At 43.1% G+C, this 18,341-nt stretch overlaps 1 protein-coding gene across 2 annotated transcripts in view; it reads left to right on the top strand.

The window, feature by feature from the left end:
- Positions 1 to 18,341, top strand: part of MICU1 (mitochondrial calcium uptake 1) — a 542,154-nt gene that overhangs the window by 34,212 nt on the left and 489,601 nt on the right. Inside the window, exons 1-2 of one of the 2 annotated variants that reach the window (XM_069240391.1) lie at positions 4,087 to 4,190; positions 12,141 to 12,302. In XM_069240391.1, the coding sequence (XP_069096492.1) occupies positions 12,142 to 12,302 (161 nt within the window). In that variant the 5' untranslated portion in view covers positions 4,087 to 4,190; position 12,141. Of the gene's footprint in view, positions 1 to 4,086; positions 4,191 to 12,140; positions 12,303 to 18,341 lie in introns of those variants that run through there. The other variant, XM_069240390.1, reaches the window with a different exon arrangement.

The following is an 18,341-nucleotide window of genomic DNA, read 5'->3' as shown; positions in this document are numbered from 1 at the left end:
TTCAGGTTCACACCCCTCTTCTTACACTGCTGTTGTTCAGGGAGTTGATTATTGCCTTTGGTCATCTACCACATCATTCATCCAGCACCTTGTTTTTTTTTCCATAGTACATTGGGGTTACTGTTCCCATCTGTCTCTTAGTGGTTGCTACATGAGTTTGACAACAGCCCCCACTCCCCCATAACCCAAAGCTTTATCATTCTTTTTATCCTTCTGCCACAGTATGTGTAAGATTCTCTCCTTTTTGAACGCCTTCTTTCCTAAATGCTCCCCCTCTTGAACTTTGTGGTATGAGTTGCCCCAGTCTCATTTGTTTTCAGGTCTGCTTTACAGACCCAACGACCCCCCTCCCCAACACCACCCCACACTCGCTCTGTCCATTAAAATATAGCTTACTGAGAGCACTTGATGTGCTGGACCTTGGTTCTAACAATGGGTGGAGACCCTGCCACCACACTCTGCCTGACCTCCTCTGCTACATTTAATGCTATTTGTTCCCGTTAGTGTGTTTTGAGCTACTGGGTTTGTGTGCTTTTACCTGCAACCTGCACGTCTTACGGTATGTAGCTGTATAATGTTTCAATATGGCATCATAGAAAAAATATTTCTCATCAAGTACACATATAGTGCTTGAGCATGATTGTCAAAGTTTTAATAGTGATCATTGTGTGTTGATCATTTGACCATACTGACAAAATGTGTATGAGCAAAAATACAAAAGATCAATCAACAGCCAAAAAAAAAGACTTTAAAGGATCTAGATGCGCAATGACACAATATTATGTTTACACTCCCCAGTCTATTTGTATGCCAGCTGCTTTTAGACGCCATATTTACAATCAAAAGGACATCACCAGGCCATACTGAATAGGAGTACATTGTAATCTGTAGCATCAGAAAGAACAAAATACTAATGTCAAAGCTCAGCAAGATACTGCCAGATAAAGGAACTATGAGAGTAGAAAACAATTTACGGCAAAAACAAAATAGTGTTGCATGCTCTCTAATTACTTTTTTGTGGGGAACATATAGAAAAGAAATCATTTAGTCTGTATAGTCAAAATGATCACGGTGACCAGATAAATTGTTCATTCACGATGTACACGTGAATATTACTCAAGGTACTCAGATGTATGCCAGGGGCTGAGAATTGCACTAAGGCAGCAAAAATATTTAGGTTGGAAGTGAGAAATATATTGTTTCAGTGATTCTAAACTGAACCATTACATTGCTGAAAATTGTTATTAAGTCTTCCTTGTATTTTGTAACGCCTTTTTGTTAGCCTTCATTGAGCTACCTCTGTACACTGTTCTCCAATCTGTCCTTGTTCCCCAAGCTGCTTTCTGCCCCTGCCCACTCCTTCACTTCCTGGCTTGCCACACGCATGGGGTTTCCTCCTCCTTTCCTAGTCTCCAACTTTACCCAGTATGTTTTTTTTTTTTTTTTTTTTTTTTTTTTTGTGTTGCTTTAGCTCCTCAGGGAGCGGATCTTCAGTATGCTGGTGCCTGATATCAGTTGAGGCCCAGGCAGGATGGCTTCCATGGCTGGCCCGTTCTTGAAATTTGAACGATTGTGGTGGGTTGACATCTCATTGGGCCCCTTGCTGTCCCTCATTTTACCAATGCTTTTTCGTGTAAGAAACTTTTAAGGCATCTGATTCTGTCCTGCTTTGCTTGAGGTCATCTTTTGGCCTCTTATGTCTCAGCTGTTTCTCTGCCCACTGGGTCTGAATTCTACTCATCAGATGTGTGTTTAGTGGCTCAAGTGGGGCATTGGGTTGGAGAAGTAAGGTTTCACTGCCTACTCTGCCATCGAGCTAGTAATACTGATTTTACACTGTAAAAGTGCTGCAGAATGTGCTGTTTTTTGAGCGTTTACTTTGGTGTTTTAGGCTTTTTTTTCTTAAATTGGACATCCCTTTAACTTTTGTGTGCTCTGTCGTCTCTTAATCCGGACCCCCATAGTTAAGACAAACTTACTGTAACATATAAACTACATCAGTGTGACAATCAAGTGCACTAAATGTACGATACTCATACCTCTACTTATTTTAATGTGGGCATGTCTCGAAATGTTTTTAACATTGAAACCTTTACTTAAGTCTGCTGCTCAACATGTCCCAATAGCCAAGAGATGTAGAGTAAGAATAGTGAATACACACTTACTAGAAGACAATGGGTCGTTCTGTTAAAGGTAGATGCTGGGTGAATTTGTGAAGTTAAAAATTAAATTTAGCAGTGTCATCAATTTCGTTTTTAAGTTTTATCGGAAATCAGAATTCACTTAGAAAGATGAAGTCAGCAATTCTGAGCACTTTTTGATTCCCACTTTAGTTCAGGGAGGAATGACTGTTTACTAAGTTTTTAAATGGTCGTCCCCTAATGAGATGACCCTCCTTTGGAGTTGTTCTGGTTACACACCATAACTCCGATTACTGATGTGACTGAGTCAGTGGTAGGTACAGTTAACAAGCATTCCATACATTAAATTATTGTCACACAAGATGTCAACTTTTTACCTTCTAGTGATGGCACTAACCTTTTTTAGGTTGGGATAATCAGAGGTGCAGAATGTCTAGGGGAGAGGGATTAGTTAGGTCATTGTTTTGGATTTTTTTTTAATTGTCCATTTTACATGGTGATATGTTGGCATATTGCATGTTTCGCTGCCGGCACTGGCATGTGAACGGACATTTGTAGCATTAGTGTAAAGATTAGAAGCCTAATCACATGAGAATTCTATATTCCCTAATGAAGTCTTTGACATTGTAAATGCAATCTTAACTGTTGAAGTTTAAAGCAACTCGGTAAAATAATCATTTTTGAGCTGATATTTCCATCTTAAACACATCCCTACAGTTTAGTTTGACCACTGGATATAAGGTAAACAAATTGCTTGCATAACATTTTTTTTCTGGAACATTGCCTGATTTGCACCAGCGTGTTTTACCTAGCTCCATCAGATTTGCATTGCAGTACATCTGAAGAGACAAGGCCACATCTAGACATCTTATTTAAAGGTTTGGTGCAAAGTAGGTGGAAAACAGGTTGTAGAGTAGCCTTCGACCAGCCACATGACATGCAGAGTTCTCTGCCTGGGTTGTGTTAAACTACCTTGTCATGCCCAACTACACTCTGGATGTAATTTTTGTAATTATAAACTACATTATCCAAACTAGAAGTATAAGGATGTCTCATGCCACAATCCAAGAAACCATACCTCAAGTAACTGTTCTGCTGTAAGGGAAGCTATTGTGCCCTGGACCATTGAAAAACAAATGTATCTAGCCATAAACCCTGACATTTGGGTCTAAAACGATGGTACTAAAGCCATAAAACACACTTGAAATACATTAATACTGATTAGTTGCAGTGAACCCACACTGTTTATTGGAATTAAAATAGAAGTGCTGTTAAAAAAAAATGTATTACTGTATCGTATAATATTAAGGTAACCATTACTATATCTAGGGTTGTTTCAGTTTTTTATATAATCATTTTCTAGATTGTATTGTAGTTTTTTAAATTCATCTGTATTAAATGTTTTTTGATTATTCGGGTTCAAATTCAGGATGTCATATGATCACATCTATGTTCCTTTCTAACGGAAACTATTGTTGTCTGACACTGTAAATTAAATTTTCATTGTCATAATTGTGCATTTTTCTACTCGTCCTCCGGTTAATGTAGTCTAAGTTAAATCCTTATTTTGAGAAGAATTACTACTGTGTGCAGGAAGGCTCTGCCTTTGAATTTCTGTTTTCAAGGACACTAATGGAAAATGCAAAGACTATGACACAACGTCACTCCTTACCACTTGAGAGATTACTTCCAAAATAGTATCTAGAAGGCAGAATAATTTCGATCAGTGTCTCGGCCTTTTCAGGAAATGGTTCAACCCACAATTATCTGATATTGTATATAACTTTGTAGCACACATAGTATGGAACTGTACTGAAGTAGTGTGTAAAATGGAGGAACTAATGTCAAATGACTTGTAAGAAATAGCGTTTTCATCATATTTTCACAGCTGTACCTGGGAAAGTACCCTGGAGATCATCCTGATACAGGGAACCGCATAACCAAGGAAGGGAGACCAATCCTGGAGGAACGCATCTGTTGCTTGACCGAAATCTTGTGATCCATTTTGAAAGGGCCCCAAAGGCGATTGCTAGCAAAAAAAAGTTTCAGGTGAAGTCTCCCAATTGCTGAAATCCTTGATGTCAAGATTGCCAATCCATGGTTGTGTTCTGTTGACCTGGTAGATATTCCGCTTTGACCAAGATCTGGTGCTGAGGGCAATAACACCAAAAGTCTTTGGCAATTTCTGTCAGACGCTGATATTGGGTACCCCCCAAGTTTGGTGACGTACCGCACCTCAGATGTTTTCCTTTCTTGGCAGGATGCAGCAGTCTGAATTGATGGAGGAGAGGCTATTGCAAAGGAGCACGCAAGGAGTTCCAGGCAGTTGATGTAAAGACTGAACCCTACAGCTGACCAATGACCTCCTGTAGAAATCAGATTGCGTCATGCACTCAAGCCCCACAGCTGGCATCTGATTTGTTCACTATCTCCAGAGATGAGCCAAAGATCGCTTTGCTTTTCCAGGCTTCCACATGGTCTAACCACCATGCCATCTCCGTCTTGGCTTACTCTGTCAAATTGACCTGGTCTGAGTTTAAAAAAAAAAAAAAAAAAAAAAAAAAAAAAAGACTTTTGAAGGTAATGTCTTGAATCGCTGAAAGGCTCTGTAATGAAGAGCACATGGAAAGATGGCATGGAAAGATAACCTGTGTCGATGGGGCTAGAAGGTCTACAGTCCAAGCCACTGACCTCAAAGAAATAATTGGGCTGCGCATAGCAGACCAACTCCTTCTTGCTAGTCAGGCTTTCTTTTTAAGGAGTGTGGATCAGTTGAGACAGCACAGATGCTATCTGTAGCTCCAGAAACTCTATACATTGCGAGGCAATCAGAGGAGACTTCTGGGAGTTGATCACAAAGATCAACACAGGTAAGAGGTGGATTGCCCAGTTCAGATGCCTCAGCACCGTCTGGCAGGCCTGCAATAGCAGGATAAGATCTTCCAGTAAATGATCAAACCCACCCCTGTCGCGCATAGGTATTCTGCTGCTGGTGTCATGATCTTTGTGAATCACCAAGGAGCAGAGGAAAGGCCAATAGGCAGAACTTTGAACTCGCAATAATGGCCTATGAACATGAACCAGAACATGAACCGTAGAAGGCGCTGATGGGGGCAGAAATGGGAATCATTAAGTAAGCATCCTTGAGGTCAAAGCGCGCCATCTAGTCGCCCCCTCTAAGGATGTTGTGAAGGCGATGGATTGCTTCCAGCTTGAAATGCCTGTGAAGGATCCAGGCTTTGAAATCTCTTAGGTTCAGTACTAAGCGGGAGCCACTTCCTTTCTTCTCTATTAAAAGATGGAACTGAGAAACCCGGAGGATAAGGGGCCGACAGTCTGCTTAGTTATCTGAGAGAGTTTGAATTTCTATAGCAATGAAAGCCTGTTCGCTTTGGGGAGAAATAAATCTCCTGAGGCAGTGTCTCTTAAGGTGTGTTGTAGAACTCCAGTTTGTAACCCTAGACTCACTCGAGGACCCAGGTATCCTATGTTAGATCTGGTCACCACCCCCCACCCCTGAATCACCTCTGTGAAAGGGGTAATCCTTATTGGTAAATCTGGAGTCTTAGACGGATCCCTGCAAACATCTATGCTGCCCCCCTATGGAAGCTGTTCCTACCTCTTCAAGATGTGGAGGGGTAGAAGGTGGTGCCAGCATTAGTCTTGCCTTCCTCCCCGACCACGCGGGGAATAATCATGCTGGGTGAACTTGATAAAAATCACAGCTTGAAGATAGCTCTTAAGGGATAGTTGAGTCTTGTCACCGTTCATGTGGAGACAAATTTTTCAAGGTCTTTGATGAAAAGACCACTCAAGAGAAGACCCTGGGGGCCACAAGGCCAGCTTCTGAGGATGCCAGCCCATTTAAATTTGGGTCTACCCTCAATAGAAAATGAGTGACTGTGCTCAGAGGAAGTTGCTCAATTTGCGTTGCCAGTTGGCACACAGCATGTTGAGCTCATCCCAAAAGCTTGTCTGGTTCAAGCCAGCTTGAGTATTTTAGTTAGTGGGAGGTAATGTCCTGGCAATTGTGCCAGGCCCTGTCCATGACCCTTCTTGTGTGTGTGTTTTTTTTTTTTTTTTTTTTTTTTTTTTTTTTTTTATATACACGTGACCATTGCGAGGTTTACTTCTGTGGTCTCGGTCATTGTAACCTGGAAGGTCCGGGCTGTAGTATTCAGGGCAGAAGGGGGCTCGCACATCCTTCTCAAAACAGTTGGATGTGGGCTTTGAAATAATCCGCTACCTCTTGGAGAGGAACCCAGTTAGAGGAATGGTGATGGACAATATCGCTGAGCTCAATGTTCAGCACCTTCAAGGGTTTAGGAGAAAGAGAAGTCACTGAGGTGATCGGAACGTTTTTTTTTTTTTTTTTTTTTTTCTTTCTTACTGGGCCCTGGTCTGACTTCGAGGACTTCGACCATGAACGCAAAAGCCTGAGTCTTCCAAGGATTCTATCTGCGAGTGGGTGCCGGAGGGGTAGGGAACCTCTATCAGGGGGGGCACTATAACCATGATCACCTAACAAGTTATCTGACAATTTCTCAAAGGCTGCTGTTTGAGGGCTCCTCACTGACTTGCACTTAGCATTACTGTGCTGAGCTGAGGGGACCATCTCACACTCAGCTTGAGGAATGGGAGGGATCTAACCCTGCTGGCGAGCGTAGTCTTGATATAGGCCCCAAAGTCTTATCCAGGGTATTGTTCTTGGACTGTAGGATGCTGGAGTATAAGGCATCAACCAGGGTTAGCTCCACTGAGCTGTCCGGGTCCTCTTGGTAGTACTCCATATGTACCTCCATAGGGACTATAATGGACCATGACCTCAACAAATAAGTTCTCCTTTGCACCTTCACCAAAAGGGGGAAGATGAAAATCCTATGAATTCAATATACTGGGAGAGGATGACCAACAAAAAGCAAACAGTAAGATGTGGAGGGACTAGCCTGGATACTGTAGCCTAAAGTCTCATCAAGCTTTACATAATCTCACACATAGGGTGTCAACTGGGGAGCTGTGCCAGCCGAGAGGTGCAGAGTAGAAAGATAATGCATCGCTGACGCATTCAACTCAAGCTGGGCTCTCTGGCGCCGGCAGCATCACAAGCATGCATTCACATGTATGCACATGTTGCCCATAGATCTAAACAAAGACTATGCCGGTCCGACAGTGTACTACACATATAAACTCGGGAGCATGTGTTGATGTTGTGGCCAATTCATCCTTGGGCATGGGTAGACTGTCATTGCCCTGTGGTAAGTCCGATCTGGCTTCTATTTTTCAGAATCTGGATGAAGTAAAGAGCTTGGTGGTGTTGCTGATGAACAGTCTAACAGGGGAGCATGTGCAGTAGTATGTGTGTAGGTGCTTGAGGTTAAATATGGATGTGATTTTGCCTGCCACAGGGGGTATGTCTATTGTCACTGCTGTGCCCAAATCCAGGCAGCCAACATCTGCAGCCTGTTACCACATCCCCTCTTGTATGTTCATCTGTGCCCTATACTGAAGTATCCGAGGCCACTCCTGTGACCGTGATGCACACGTATAGTATTGATACTAAGGGCAGTGGGTCGGATAGGCTCATTAAAGCCCAATTTGCCAACCATTCAAAGGGTCCCTGGTGGGTGGCTGGCACCCAGGCGCTTGCTGGAGTTGCCACCCCCATGATGCACCATATTAAGCCTCCTGATTGTGTCCTACATCGGGCTGAAATGAGTTGGCAAGCTTTTAAGAAACAGGCCTGCGGTTCGGGGTACAAAGGAGCAAAGGAATCACCATTTATATGGTTGAGGAACCTAAGCTGCCTTCTGGTTCTTTGGAAACGGGGGGGGTGGGGTTGTCTGTTGATACTGCTAAATAAGAATTTGCAGTGTGATCACTTTGCATTAAAAATAGATTCCCCCGATATACTAGGTGTCCCGCTTGTATTTAACTGAGGTTTCAAGGTAACCATAATTAATGTATATGCTAGGTCTGTCCTGTAGGGATTAGATTTTCAGACCCTGGATCAGCAGTTTGAATATATTGATACCCGGCATCCTTCCACTAAGTTAATGGTTGCAGGAGATATGAATTGAACATTTGAACCATCTTGTTTAAGTAGCGATCTAATGGTTGAAGTGGACGAACATGGGGCATTCCACAATTGACGAATGTGCGACAGTGCGCTTGTTATGTTGCCTTACAGTTGACATCTTTGTGTTTTACGTATGGACTTGGGTTGGAATGCTTATGACCATTATAAGCCCCAAGTATCGTCCCCACTTTTAAGCGAGTTCAGTCTCTTAGTGTTATTGATTACTTCTTAGTGGATGTCAGGCTGTGGCCATTATTGGAAGACATGAATGTGGATATTCGCCACGATAGTGCTCACAAACCCCTGCTTCTTACTTTACACAGTGACGTATTTAGGAGGTCTTAGAACACCCATCTTACTGCGGTCCCAGAGCCACTTCTGGATAATAGTTCTATTCATGTCATCTGGCCAAAAGTGTTAACTACCCCATATCTAATTAAGGCGATTCACAAACTGTTTGTTGATGTCATGGCTAATTATCAGGAGCTTGAAGTTAGTAATGTTCCAATCCTCAGCATCCATGAGATGATATATGAACTACAAAATATCTTTTATAGGAAGACCACTACAAAGCAACTCGCTGATAGCTATATAATTAGGAAGTGGTTCAATAAGGACTGTTCTAAGGCCAAACTAGCACTAAAATCAGCTATGTTTCGTTCTCAGGGAGCGATTAGAACAGCTTGACTTGCCTATAACAAGACCATAGCACAGGCAAAGAAAAGTTGGGAAGATACAATCTGGCAGAATTTGCTTGATGCAAACAAACCTAATGAAAGTGTGACTTTCTGGAAATTATTGTCCAGTAGACACAGGCGGTCAGAGCACAATTTATACTCCTATTCAACCAGAGAGTTGGCTGCACCGTTTTTGTAATCTTTATGCTCCACCTTGCATTTCTTCAATTTACGACACTCTCCCCCATGCCCCCAGCAGTTGGTTAAAACATGTTTATTGCCTGATGATCTAGGAACGGATGTATCTAACCATGATGACCACATTGTTTTTACTTTGGGGGAAACTACTGCTGCAATTAACTCATTAAAATCATCTAAAGCCTCAGGCCCTGATAAGATACCAGGGGACCTATACAAATCTGAGCCAGAAATTTGGTCCTGTTACATAAACATGATCTCAAACGCTATAGCAGCTGGGGGCCCAATACCTAGTACTTGGAAAGGGGCCAAAAGAATTCCCATTTATAAAAAGTATGTTGTGAGCTCCCCTGTCAACTATAGGCCCATCAGCCTTATTGATATTCTCCCAAAAAATCTTTGCTAAACAGCTTCTTGATAGGCTGCTGGATTGGTCTGAAGCCCACCATGTTATCCCCACTTCAGATGGGCTTTTGCCCAAAAAAACAGTACGGTGGCCCATGTTTTCAGGCTGACGCTCCTACACTGTAAATATCTAATGCTTGCTAAACAAAATTAATATGTTGCTTTTGTGGATCTTCGGTCCCCAGAGAGAAATTATGGGGTGTTAAACATAAAATAGGTCCTCCGGTCAACATAATACATCTTCAACAGCGGTTACACGAGGGCACATATGCACAGGTGAGATGGGGTAACCATGGAGAACTAAAAGATAATATTGCCGTTCAGCGGGGGGGGGGTCAAGGTTGTGTCTTGGCACCAACACTATTTACTCTATTTATAAACGAGGTCGTACAAGCTGTGGCTTTGTCAAAACGATGTCCCCTCCTTAAATGTGCTGAAAATTCCTATTCTACTCTTTGCAGAAGACTCCCTCCTCATCTCTAAGACTCAAGTGGGTCTCCAGATCCTTGTTAACAGGTTTACAACATTCTGTGCAGACCATGGCTTGGAACTAAACGTTTGTAAAACCAAACTAATGGTGTTTAGTCCAGGAGATGCACCATTACTCTAGATGGGGCTCCCTTAAACAAAGTTAGTTCGATAGATTATTTGGTATTTGGGTGTGAGGATTTCAAACAATCTACATTGGAAGGATCAGATCAGCAAAGGTGTGTTTCTTCTCCAACACAGATCAGGTGCCATTTTGCGCTTTTTTTAAAGTATTGCCATGAAAGCAGTTTCCCAGGCTATTAAGATCTATTTGGCAAAAGCACAAAATGTTGCTACCTATGGTGCTGAGATTTGGGGATTTTGTAAAACTACCAAACTGTCTGTGGGCGAAAATAGTTTCGCCAGAGCACTACTTGCGTGCCCGCGCAGTATACCCTTGATCTGGTTTTTGGATCTTGGTTTCAATTGTATTTCTGACACGGTAGCCTTGAGACCTTTACTCTTTTGTGTAAGGATTTGGACCACACCAGAGCTTACCATTTATAGGGACCCTCTTCTTGATCTTTTAAAAAGACCCAGTGCAGCCTCCATCCCATGGCTTAGGCATTTGTCAAATTGGTTTCGTACTCTGGGACTTGGGAGAATCCACAGAATCTAGGGAAGGCCCAGAATCAGTCCTTGATAAGTCTACTGGTTCTATGTTAGAAACAATTATCTTCTTTGCACATCTTATTGACGATTGACCTACCAATTTCTTGATTTTAAAGTGGTATCCCCAGTATGAATCTTATTTAGGTTTTATTCCAGACTCCCTAGGAAAGAGTCTATACGCCTTCTTTCGTTTCGGGTGTTTACTGTTAGTGTCTTACTGGTAGTTGGTGGTCACCACCAGTATCTGACTCATGCCCTGGCTGTAATGTTGCTCCTCAATCTGTCGAACATTTTATGTTTTTTTTGCCCAGTGTATGCTTTTCCCTGACGCAAGTGGATCCGTCCAGTTTGTCAGAATTTGGGCATTAGACAATTTGCTATTGCCCTAAGGATCTTAAAGAGCGATACTTCGATTGCTTTGATATGTGCAGTTAGCAAGTTCCTTGTGGCAGCGTTGCATATATGCGCTCCTCTTTTAAAAATACAGTAATTTGTAAATATGCATGTTCTAGCGGACGAAATTAGAGTTATGTTTTTGTTAATATTGAACGCTGCTTTTTAATTGTTTTTATTATTTATTTTTCTAATTTGTAATCTATGGAATATTGTGGTTTTATTGCTTCTTTATTTATGACCGCATAAAGCTTGTTTATTATTATAAAGAAAGAGCTCACTTATATACAAAAACTCATTGGGGTTTACAGGTCTAATTATGTAAAACATTCATTAAAGAAGTCCGTGTTTAATACAAGGAAATTAGGTTGTGTTAACCCCGTGGGTGACTTAGTTTTGTATGATTCCCTCATCCACTCAACAAGACTCAGTGCTACAGTTTCAAAAAGGACATCTGCAATTGTTGCTGGAGTTTTTAATTTAGTCTTTGGCTTGACTAACATTTTTGTGCTGTGCATTGCAGAACATTTTATGGCATTGCTGACGCACTGACACTAATACTTTGGACCTGATTCACAAAGGGATTTGAACACCCAGGTGACACACATGCATAAATACATTTGTTTACAAGGAAGAATTAATGTCTGATTGCTGCAGTCTGAAATTATACTCTTTATTAGATCCATGCACATATTAAAATTCCTTCCACATGGCATACGTATTTGCATGAGTAAATGTGAGTGCAGGACTTCACTTATTTTGGCAGGTTAAGTTCCTCAATCTTGCACATTTGTAGGTATTTACAAATTTTTGGCAGGCACATTTTACCCTTGAAGTAGTCCGAGTATGCCTGGAATTGGCACCACAACCCAGTGCTGGTGTTTGATGAAGGAACTCACCCAGAGAGATTTTTCTCTCTTGAGAAACAAAAACAAAATTAAGTGAAGTTGTATCTGTGAAATTAGGATGTTCAACTGATATATGGCTGCCTGGGCGTTGGACTTTTTGCGTGAATTCACTAACTTTATACTGACCTAGAGCAAATCTACCCATTGTAATACTTATTGGCAACTGTTTTTTTTTTTTTTTTTTTTTTTTTTCTTCTTCTAGGATGTTTCGCCTTCGGTTCTTGCCTGCATTAGCGGGGTTGGCTGCTGTTTCACGTCGATACCATGGAGTTGGTCATCCCATAGGCAGCAAGCGCAGACTGATGGTAGCAGCGTTTATTGGAGCAAGTGCTGTATCTGCAAGTGCTGGGCTCTTGTGGAAGACGTAGGTGCAATCTTATGTTTGACATTGTTGTTTGTTGCAGGCCTTAAATGTTACTTGGCATAGCTTGTCTGTTTTTTTTTTTTTTTTTTTTTTTTCTTTTTTTCTGTCTTTTCATTAGACCTGTTTTCACTGCATGGACAGTACAGAGAAGAACTATATTTGGATGACTTTCCATATGTTTTCTCCCCATGGAAGGGGAAAGTCTTCAAGGATCTAAAACTATTACACTTTCAGGAGACCTGCATAAGTTGAGCTGTACCTGTACCACAGCCTATAGGCAACGTGGTCTGCATGAACACAATTCCCCCCTCACCCAGCACACAGACAATACTGTCAAACGGATCTACTGCTGCCTTGCCAATAGTCTGTTGTCTCCCTGTTCACTTTTAGCCCATTTACAAATTACCTTCTGGTTTGCTAAACCTTTTTCTACCGCCCTACCTACATCTTGATTTACCCCTGACCAATCACTTTCGTCAACGCAGCCACAGAACTGATTTACTAATAGCACTTTAAATTTACAATTTATGTTGGTGTTTAAATGAGTAATGTAACACTGTTTCCATTTTGGGAAACCTATGGAGTATTCACATTAACCTACACAGACTATTTAAATATCACCTTTGTGCAAGTTCCTTGTGCTCTTAGCTGCTTCTGGTACTATCTGAAGATAATTTCCTCAGATAACGTCAGAGAAATTAAATTCCGCTAATTTATGCTGACTTCTTGGAGTAACACCTGATTTTCCTCCATCTTATTCAAATGAGCGAAAACAGCCACTATATTTTACCTCTTATTGATATAATATGTATAATGCTCTGCTTGTTCTATAATATTTCATTGCCTTTCATTACTTATACTGTTGCAGCATCAGGGCAAGTTACTGCCACTGAACCTACACACTGTTCACTTTCATGCATGGAGATTGAGCTGCAACAGTTGATAGTTTTTGATCTTCTTCCAATTTCTGTGATGTCATCTTGGCAGCTGGGCGTCCCTCTACAAAGAATGTGTACACCTGCCATTGGGATAAGTTTGTTCCTTGGTGTGTCCCACCCCATGCCACTCGACACGTCAGCTGCATTAAAAAATATATATATTTATCCGGCAAGGCCTTGCTCTGGGCAGTGCTGAGGGTTTCCTTTCAGTCATTTCGACTTTCCTGCAGCTGCAAAATCAATCCTCTTCAAGTCACTGTTTGAAACTTGTTTTCTAAAAGTTTTGCAACACCTGTTCGTCTTACCTCTTTCATGATGCTCTAAAGGGACCTCCGTCTGGTTCTCCTGTTTCTCACGTGTTCCACCTTTGAGCCCCTATGCAGCTGTTCTCTGTGGCTCTAGACTATCAGAACTTTCTGTCTAGTGAGAATTACATCGGCCAGTAGGGACAGCGAGCTTCACTCTGCCTACATTTTTCGCTCCACCTCATCCTTCCAAGGAAGTGTAGAGACTCCATCGCCTAGACCTGAAGAGTTCTCTTTCTAGTTGGATCATATCAAAGACCAGGTTACTTACCTTCTGAAATGCTTTTCATGGTAGAGGCTCGAACTGCACATTTTTCACCTTGCTTCCCATCCTTCCTGCTCTGCGAACTGGGCTCTTCACCCGTAAGGTCCCATTAGATACTGCCTACTGGTCAAACATTGGTTTTTGCGTGGCTCTGTATTGTTGGCACAGAAATAGTCACGGGTGGCACTTATATGGATACTATGATGACACTTCTGACCCTGATGATGCCAGATTGAGCAGATTGATGCCACCTACAGGCTCCAGGGGTACTACTCAAGTTTCCCCGAATCCAGTCTGACACCTGGGAAATTTTCTAATATGAATCTCTGGTTTAGGTTTCTCTACCGGGAAAAAAAAACATTACGAAAGGTAAGTAACTTGTCCTTCTGGACTTAGTTATTTCACCCCTAAATTACTAGTTATACACCAATACTTATAATTATTTTGTAGAAGTCTGTCCCTGACTACAAATAATAAAAACATAAAGGGAGAACAGCCTACGTCCTGCTAGATGTTGTTTTGCTATGGACACTGATTTAAAGCCCACACGTTTCCTTTGTTACATAATCAGCTGGTCAACTTTAGAAAAATCTTTAATTAGATCTTTCTGTTGCTTTTGTGGTTTCTGTAAAGAAATGGCTCCCTGTTGCAGTTACCCCCCACTTTTTGCCTGATACTGATGCTGACTGGACTGAGAAGTATGCTGGGACCCTGCTAACCAGGCCCCAGCACCAGTGTTCTTTCACCTAAAATGTACCATTGTTTCCTCAATTGGCACAACCCTGGCACCCAGGTAAGTCCCTTGTAACTGGTACCCCTGGTACCAAGGGCCCTGATGCCAGGGAAGGTCTCGAAGGGCTGCAGCATGTCTTATGCTACCCTAGGGACCCCTCACTCAGCACAGGCACACTGCTTGCCAGCTTGTGTGTGCTGGTGGGGAGAAAATTACGAAGTCGACATGGCACTCCCCTCAGGGTGCCTTGCCAACCTCACACTGCCTATGGCATAGGTAAGTCACCCCTACAGTGTCTAAGCAAAACCTTAGACATTGTAAGTGCAGGGTAGCCATAAGAGTATATGGTCTGGGAGTCTGTCAAAAACGAACTCCACAGCTCCATAATGGCTACACTGAATACTGGGAAGTTTGGTATCAAACTTCTCAGAATAATAAACCCACACTGATGCCAGTATTGGATTTATAAAAAATGCACAGAGGGCATCTTAGAGATACCCCCTGTATTTTACCCAATTGTTCAGTGCAGGACTGACTGGTCTGTGCCAGCCTGCTGCTGAGAGACTAGTTTCTGACCCCATGTGGTGAGGGCCTTTGTGCTCTGAGGACAGAAACCAAAGCCTGCTCTGGGTGGAGGTGCTTCACACCTCCCCCCTGCAGGAACTGTAACACCTAGCATTGCGCCTCAAAGGCTCAGGCTTCGTGTTACAATGCCCCAGGGCACTCCAGCTAGTGGAGATGCCCGCCCCCTGGACACAGCCCCCACTTTTGGCGGCAAGTCCAGGAGAGATAATGAGAAAAACAAGGAGGAGTCACTGGCCAGTCAGGACAGCCCCTACGGTGTCCTGAGCTGAGGTGACTCTGACTTTTAGAAATCCTCCATCTTGCAGATGGAGGATTCCCCCAATAGGATTAGGGATGTGCCCCCCTCCCCTCAAGGAGGAAGCACAAAGACGGTGTAGCCACCCTCCGGGCTAGTAGCCATTGGCTACTAACCCCCCAGACCTTAACACACCCCTAAATTCAGTATTTAGGGGCTCCCCAGAACCTAGGAACTCAGATTCCTGCAACCTAAGAAGACTGCTGAGCTGGAAAACCCTGCAGAGAAGACTGAGACACCAACTGCTTTGGCCCCAGCTCTACCGGCCTGTCTCCCCCCTTCTGAAGAAACTGCTCCAGTGACGCTTTCCCCAGGACCAGCAACCTCTGAATCCTCAGAGGACTACCCTGCTCTAGAAGGACCAAGAAACTCCAGAGAACAGCGGCCCTGTTCACCCAAGACTGCAACTTTGTTTCCAAAGGAGCAACTTTAAAACGATTGCGTTTCCCGCCAGAAGCGTGAGACTTGCAACTCTGCACCCGATGCCCCCAGCTCGACTTGTGGAGAAACAACACTTCAGGGAGGACTCCCCGGCGACTCCGAGACTGTGAGTAACCAAAGTTGTCCCACCTGAGCCCCCACAGTGACACCTGCAGAGGGAATCCCGAGGCTCCCCCTGACCGCGACTGCCTGACTCCCAGATCCCGACACCTGGAAAAGACTGTGCACCCGCAGCCCCCAGGACCTGAAAGATCGGAACTCCAGTGCAGGAGTGACCCCCAGGAGGCCCTCTCCCTTGACCAGGTGGTGGCTACCCAGAGGAGCTCCCCCCTTGCCTGCCTGCGTCGTTGAAGAGACCCCTTGGTCTCCCATTGATTTCCATTGGAAACCCGACGTGTTTGCACACTGCACCCGGCCGCCCCCGTGCTGCTGAGGGTGTACTTCTTGTGCTAACTTGTGTGTCCCCCCGGTGCCCTACAAAACCCCCCTGGTCTGCCCTCCGAAGACGCGGGTACTTACCTGCTGGCAGACTGGAACCGGGGTACTCCTTCTCCATTGAAGCCTATGCGTTTTGGGCACCACTTTGACCTCTGCACCTGACCGGCCCTGAGCTGCTGGTGTGGTAACTTTGGGGTTGCTCTGAACCCCCAACGGTGGGCTACCTTGGACCCAAACTTGAACCCCGTAGGTGGTTTACTTACCTACAAAAACTAACAAATACTTACCTCCCCCAGGAACTGTTGAAAATTGCACTGTCTAGTTTTAAAATAGCTATATGTGATTTATTTGAAAAGTATATATGCTATTGTGATTATTCAAAGTTCCTAAAGTACTTACCTGCAATACCTTTCATTTGAAGTATTACATGTAAAATTTTAACCCGTGGTTCCTAAAATAAACTAAGAAAATATATTTTTCTATACAAAAACCTATTGGCCTGGAATTGTCGGAGTGTGTTCCTCATTTATTGCTTGTGTATGTACAACAAATGCTTAACACTACTCCTTTGATAAGCCTACTGCTTGACCACACTACCACAAAATAGAGCATTAGTATTATCTCTTTTTGCCACTATCTTACCTCTAAGGGGAACCCTTGGACTCTGTGCGTACTATTCCTTACTTTGAAATGGTGCATACAGAGCCAACTTCCTACAGTTTCTTTACAGGTTATTCCATGGTCGCACCTTAACCTTGGCCTCATTGAAATCTAGCTAGTCACCTAGGAAAGGGCACCCAAGCGTCTTTTCCTGTGAGCTTGCTTCCCAGGCTTTAGTGCGCCTCCTTCATTGTATTTTATCCAACCACTCTATCAATTTAAATGTATTACCTTGAACAAACTTGCAGAGTTGTGCAATTATATTTTGTATTCCCGCCTAACAAAAGCAGAAAGTTAAAACCACAAAGCATTCGTACACATACAATAGCATGTCTATATGCATATGTGTGAGAAAACAAATAAATGTGTTCTACAGTGAGCGATCATTGAACAAGTTTTGAAGTACTTTGGGGTTATTGCACAATTGACGGTCCTTCAAAGCAGCGAAGTGACTTAATCAGCCCTGGCATAACCATTTGAGTCATTGTTTTAAGAGCTGCAGTCATACTGCATTCTACACCTATAGCTTTTTATACACTTCCCCACTGTTCCCTTATGGTAAAAGGCGATGCCACTATTTGGGCCTTTTACGGCCTTTGCTAGAACCCATGCTCGCACAATAATGCTAGAGACCTGCCATCTTCAAGTCGTACAAGAAACCATCTTCATGTACCATCCAAAAGAGCACAGCAATCTACAACCTTTTTAACAGCAAGCATACCTGTTAGATTTGTATTTTTTTAATAGACCAGCAGTTCCTCTCTCCGTTCGGTTTGGACCCAATGGACATTTACCAGTCTACTCCTTAATAGTGCATTCTATGCTTCTCCTCTGTTGATGCTGGGTTGATGCAGAGGTCGTTTGATGGGCTCCATGTAGACAATGTGATACTCCTTTTTTTGCTCATGGGGACCGGGTTTAGTATTTATTTTGGCTGCATGAAACCCCTGCATTCCACAGCATTTCCCATCCCCCCTACCCCCCCACCCCCCACCTTACGTGCCTTCAAGGGGACCCTAGCAAGCAAAGTAATGGAATCTGCCTGTTACTGCCAACTCATACTGACAAAAGGGGTGAATGTCAGCTAGCAAGCTGGGAACATCTGTCCTATCACTACTTAGTCTTACATGGTCTCTTAACATAAAAGCATTCCTACTAAAAACGTCACTAGATGTCACCTCAGCCAACTTTTTTATCTACTTGATAATACTAGAGTCAGAACACAGATCATCTACCACTGTGCCTCTGTCGCACTCGACTATGTTGCATGTTATCTTCCGGTGGCCTAATACTGCCCCAGGTGCTAGGATTTTGTTGCTCCTCATTTCATGTGTATACTGGTTCCTTGTCCTCACTTGGTCTGCTGTTACCGTCTAAAC

This window comes from Pleurodeles waltl, chromosome 6, assembly GCF_031143425.1.
Source record: "Pleurodeles waltl isolate 20211129_DDA chromosome 6, aPleWal1.hap1.20221129, whole genome shotgun sequence".
Classification (NCBI taxonomy): domain Eukaryota; kingdom Metazoa; phylum Chordata; class Amphibia; order Caudata; family Salamandridae; genus Pleurodeles; species Pleurodeles waltl.
Note: the sequence above shows the minus strand (reverse complement) of the source record. Positions and strands in the feature narration are given on the sequence as shown.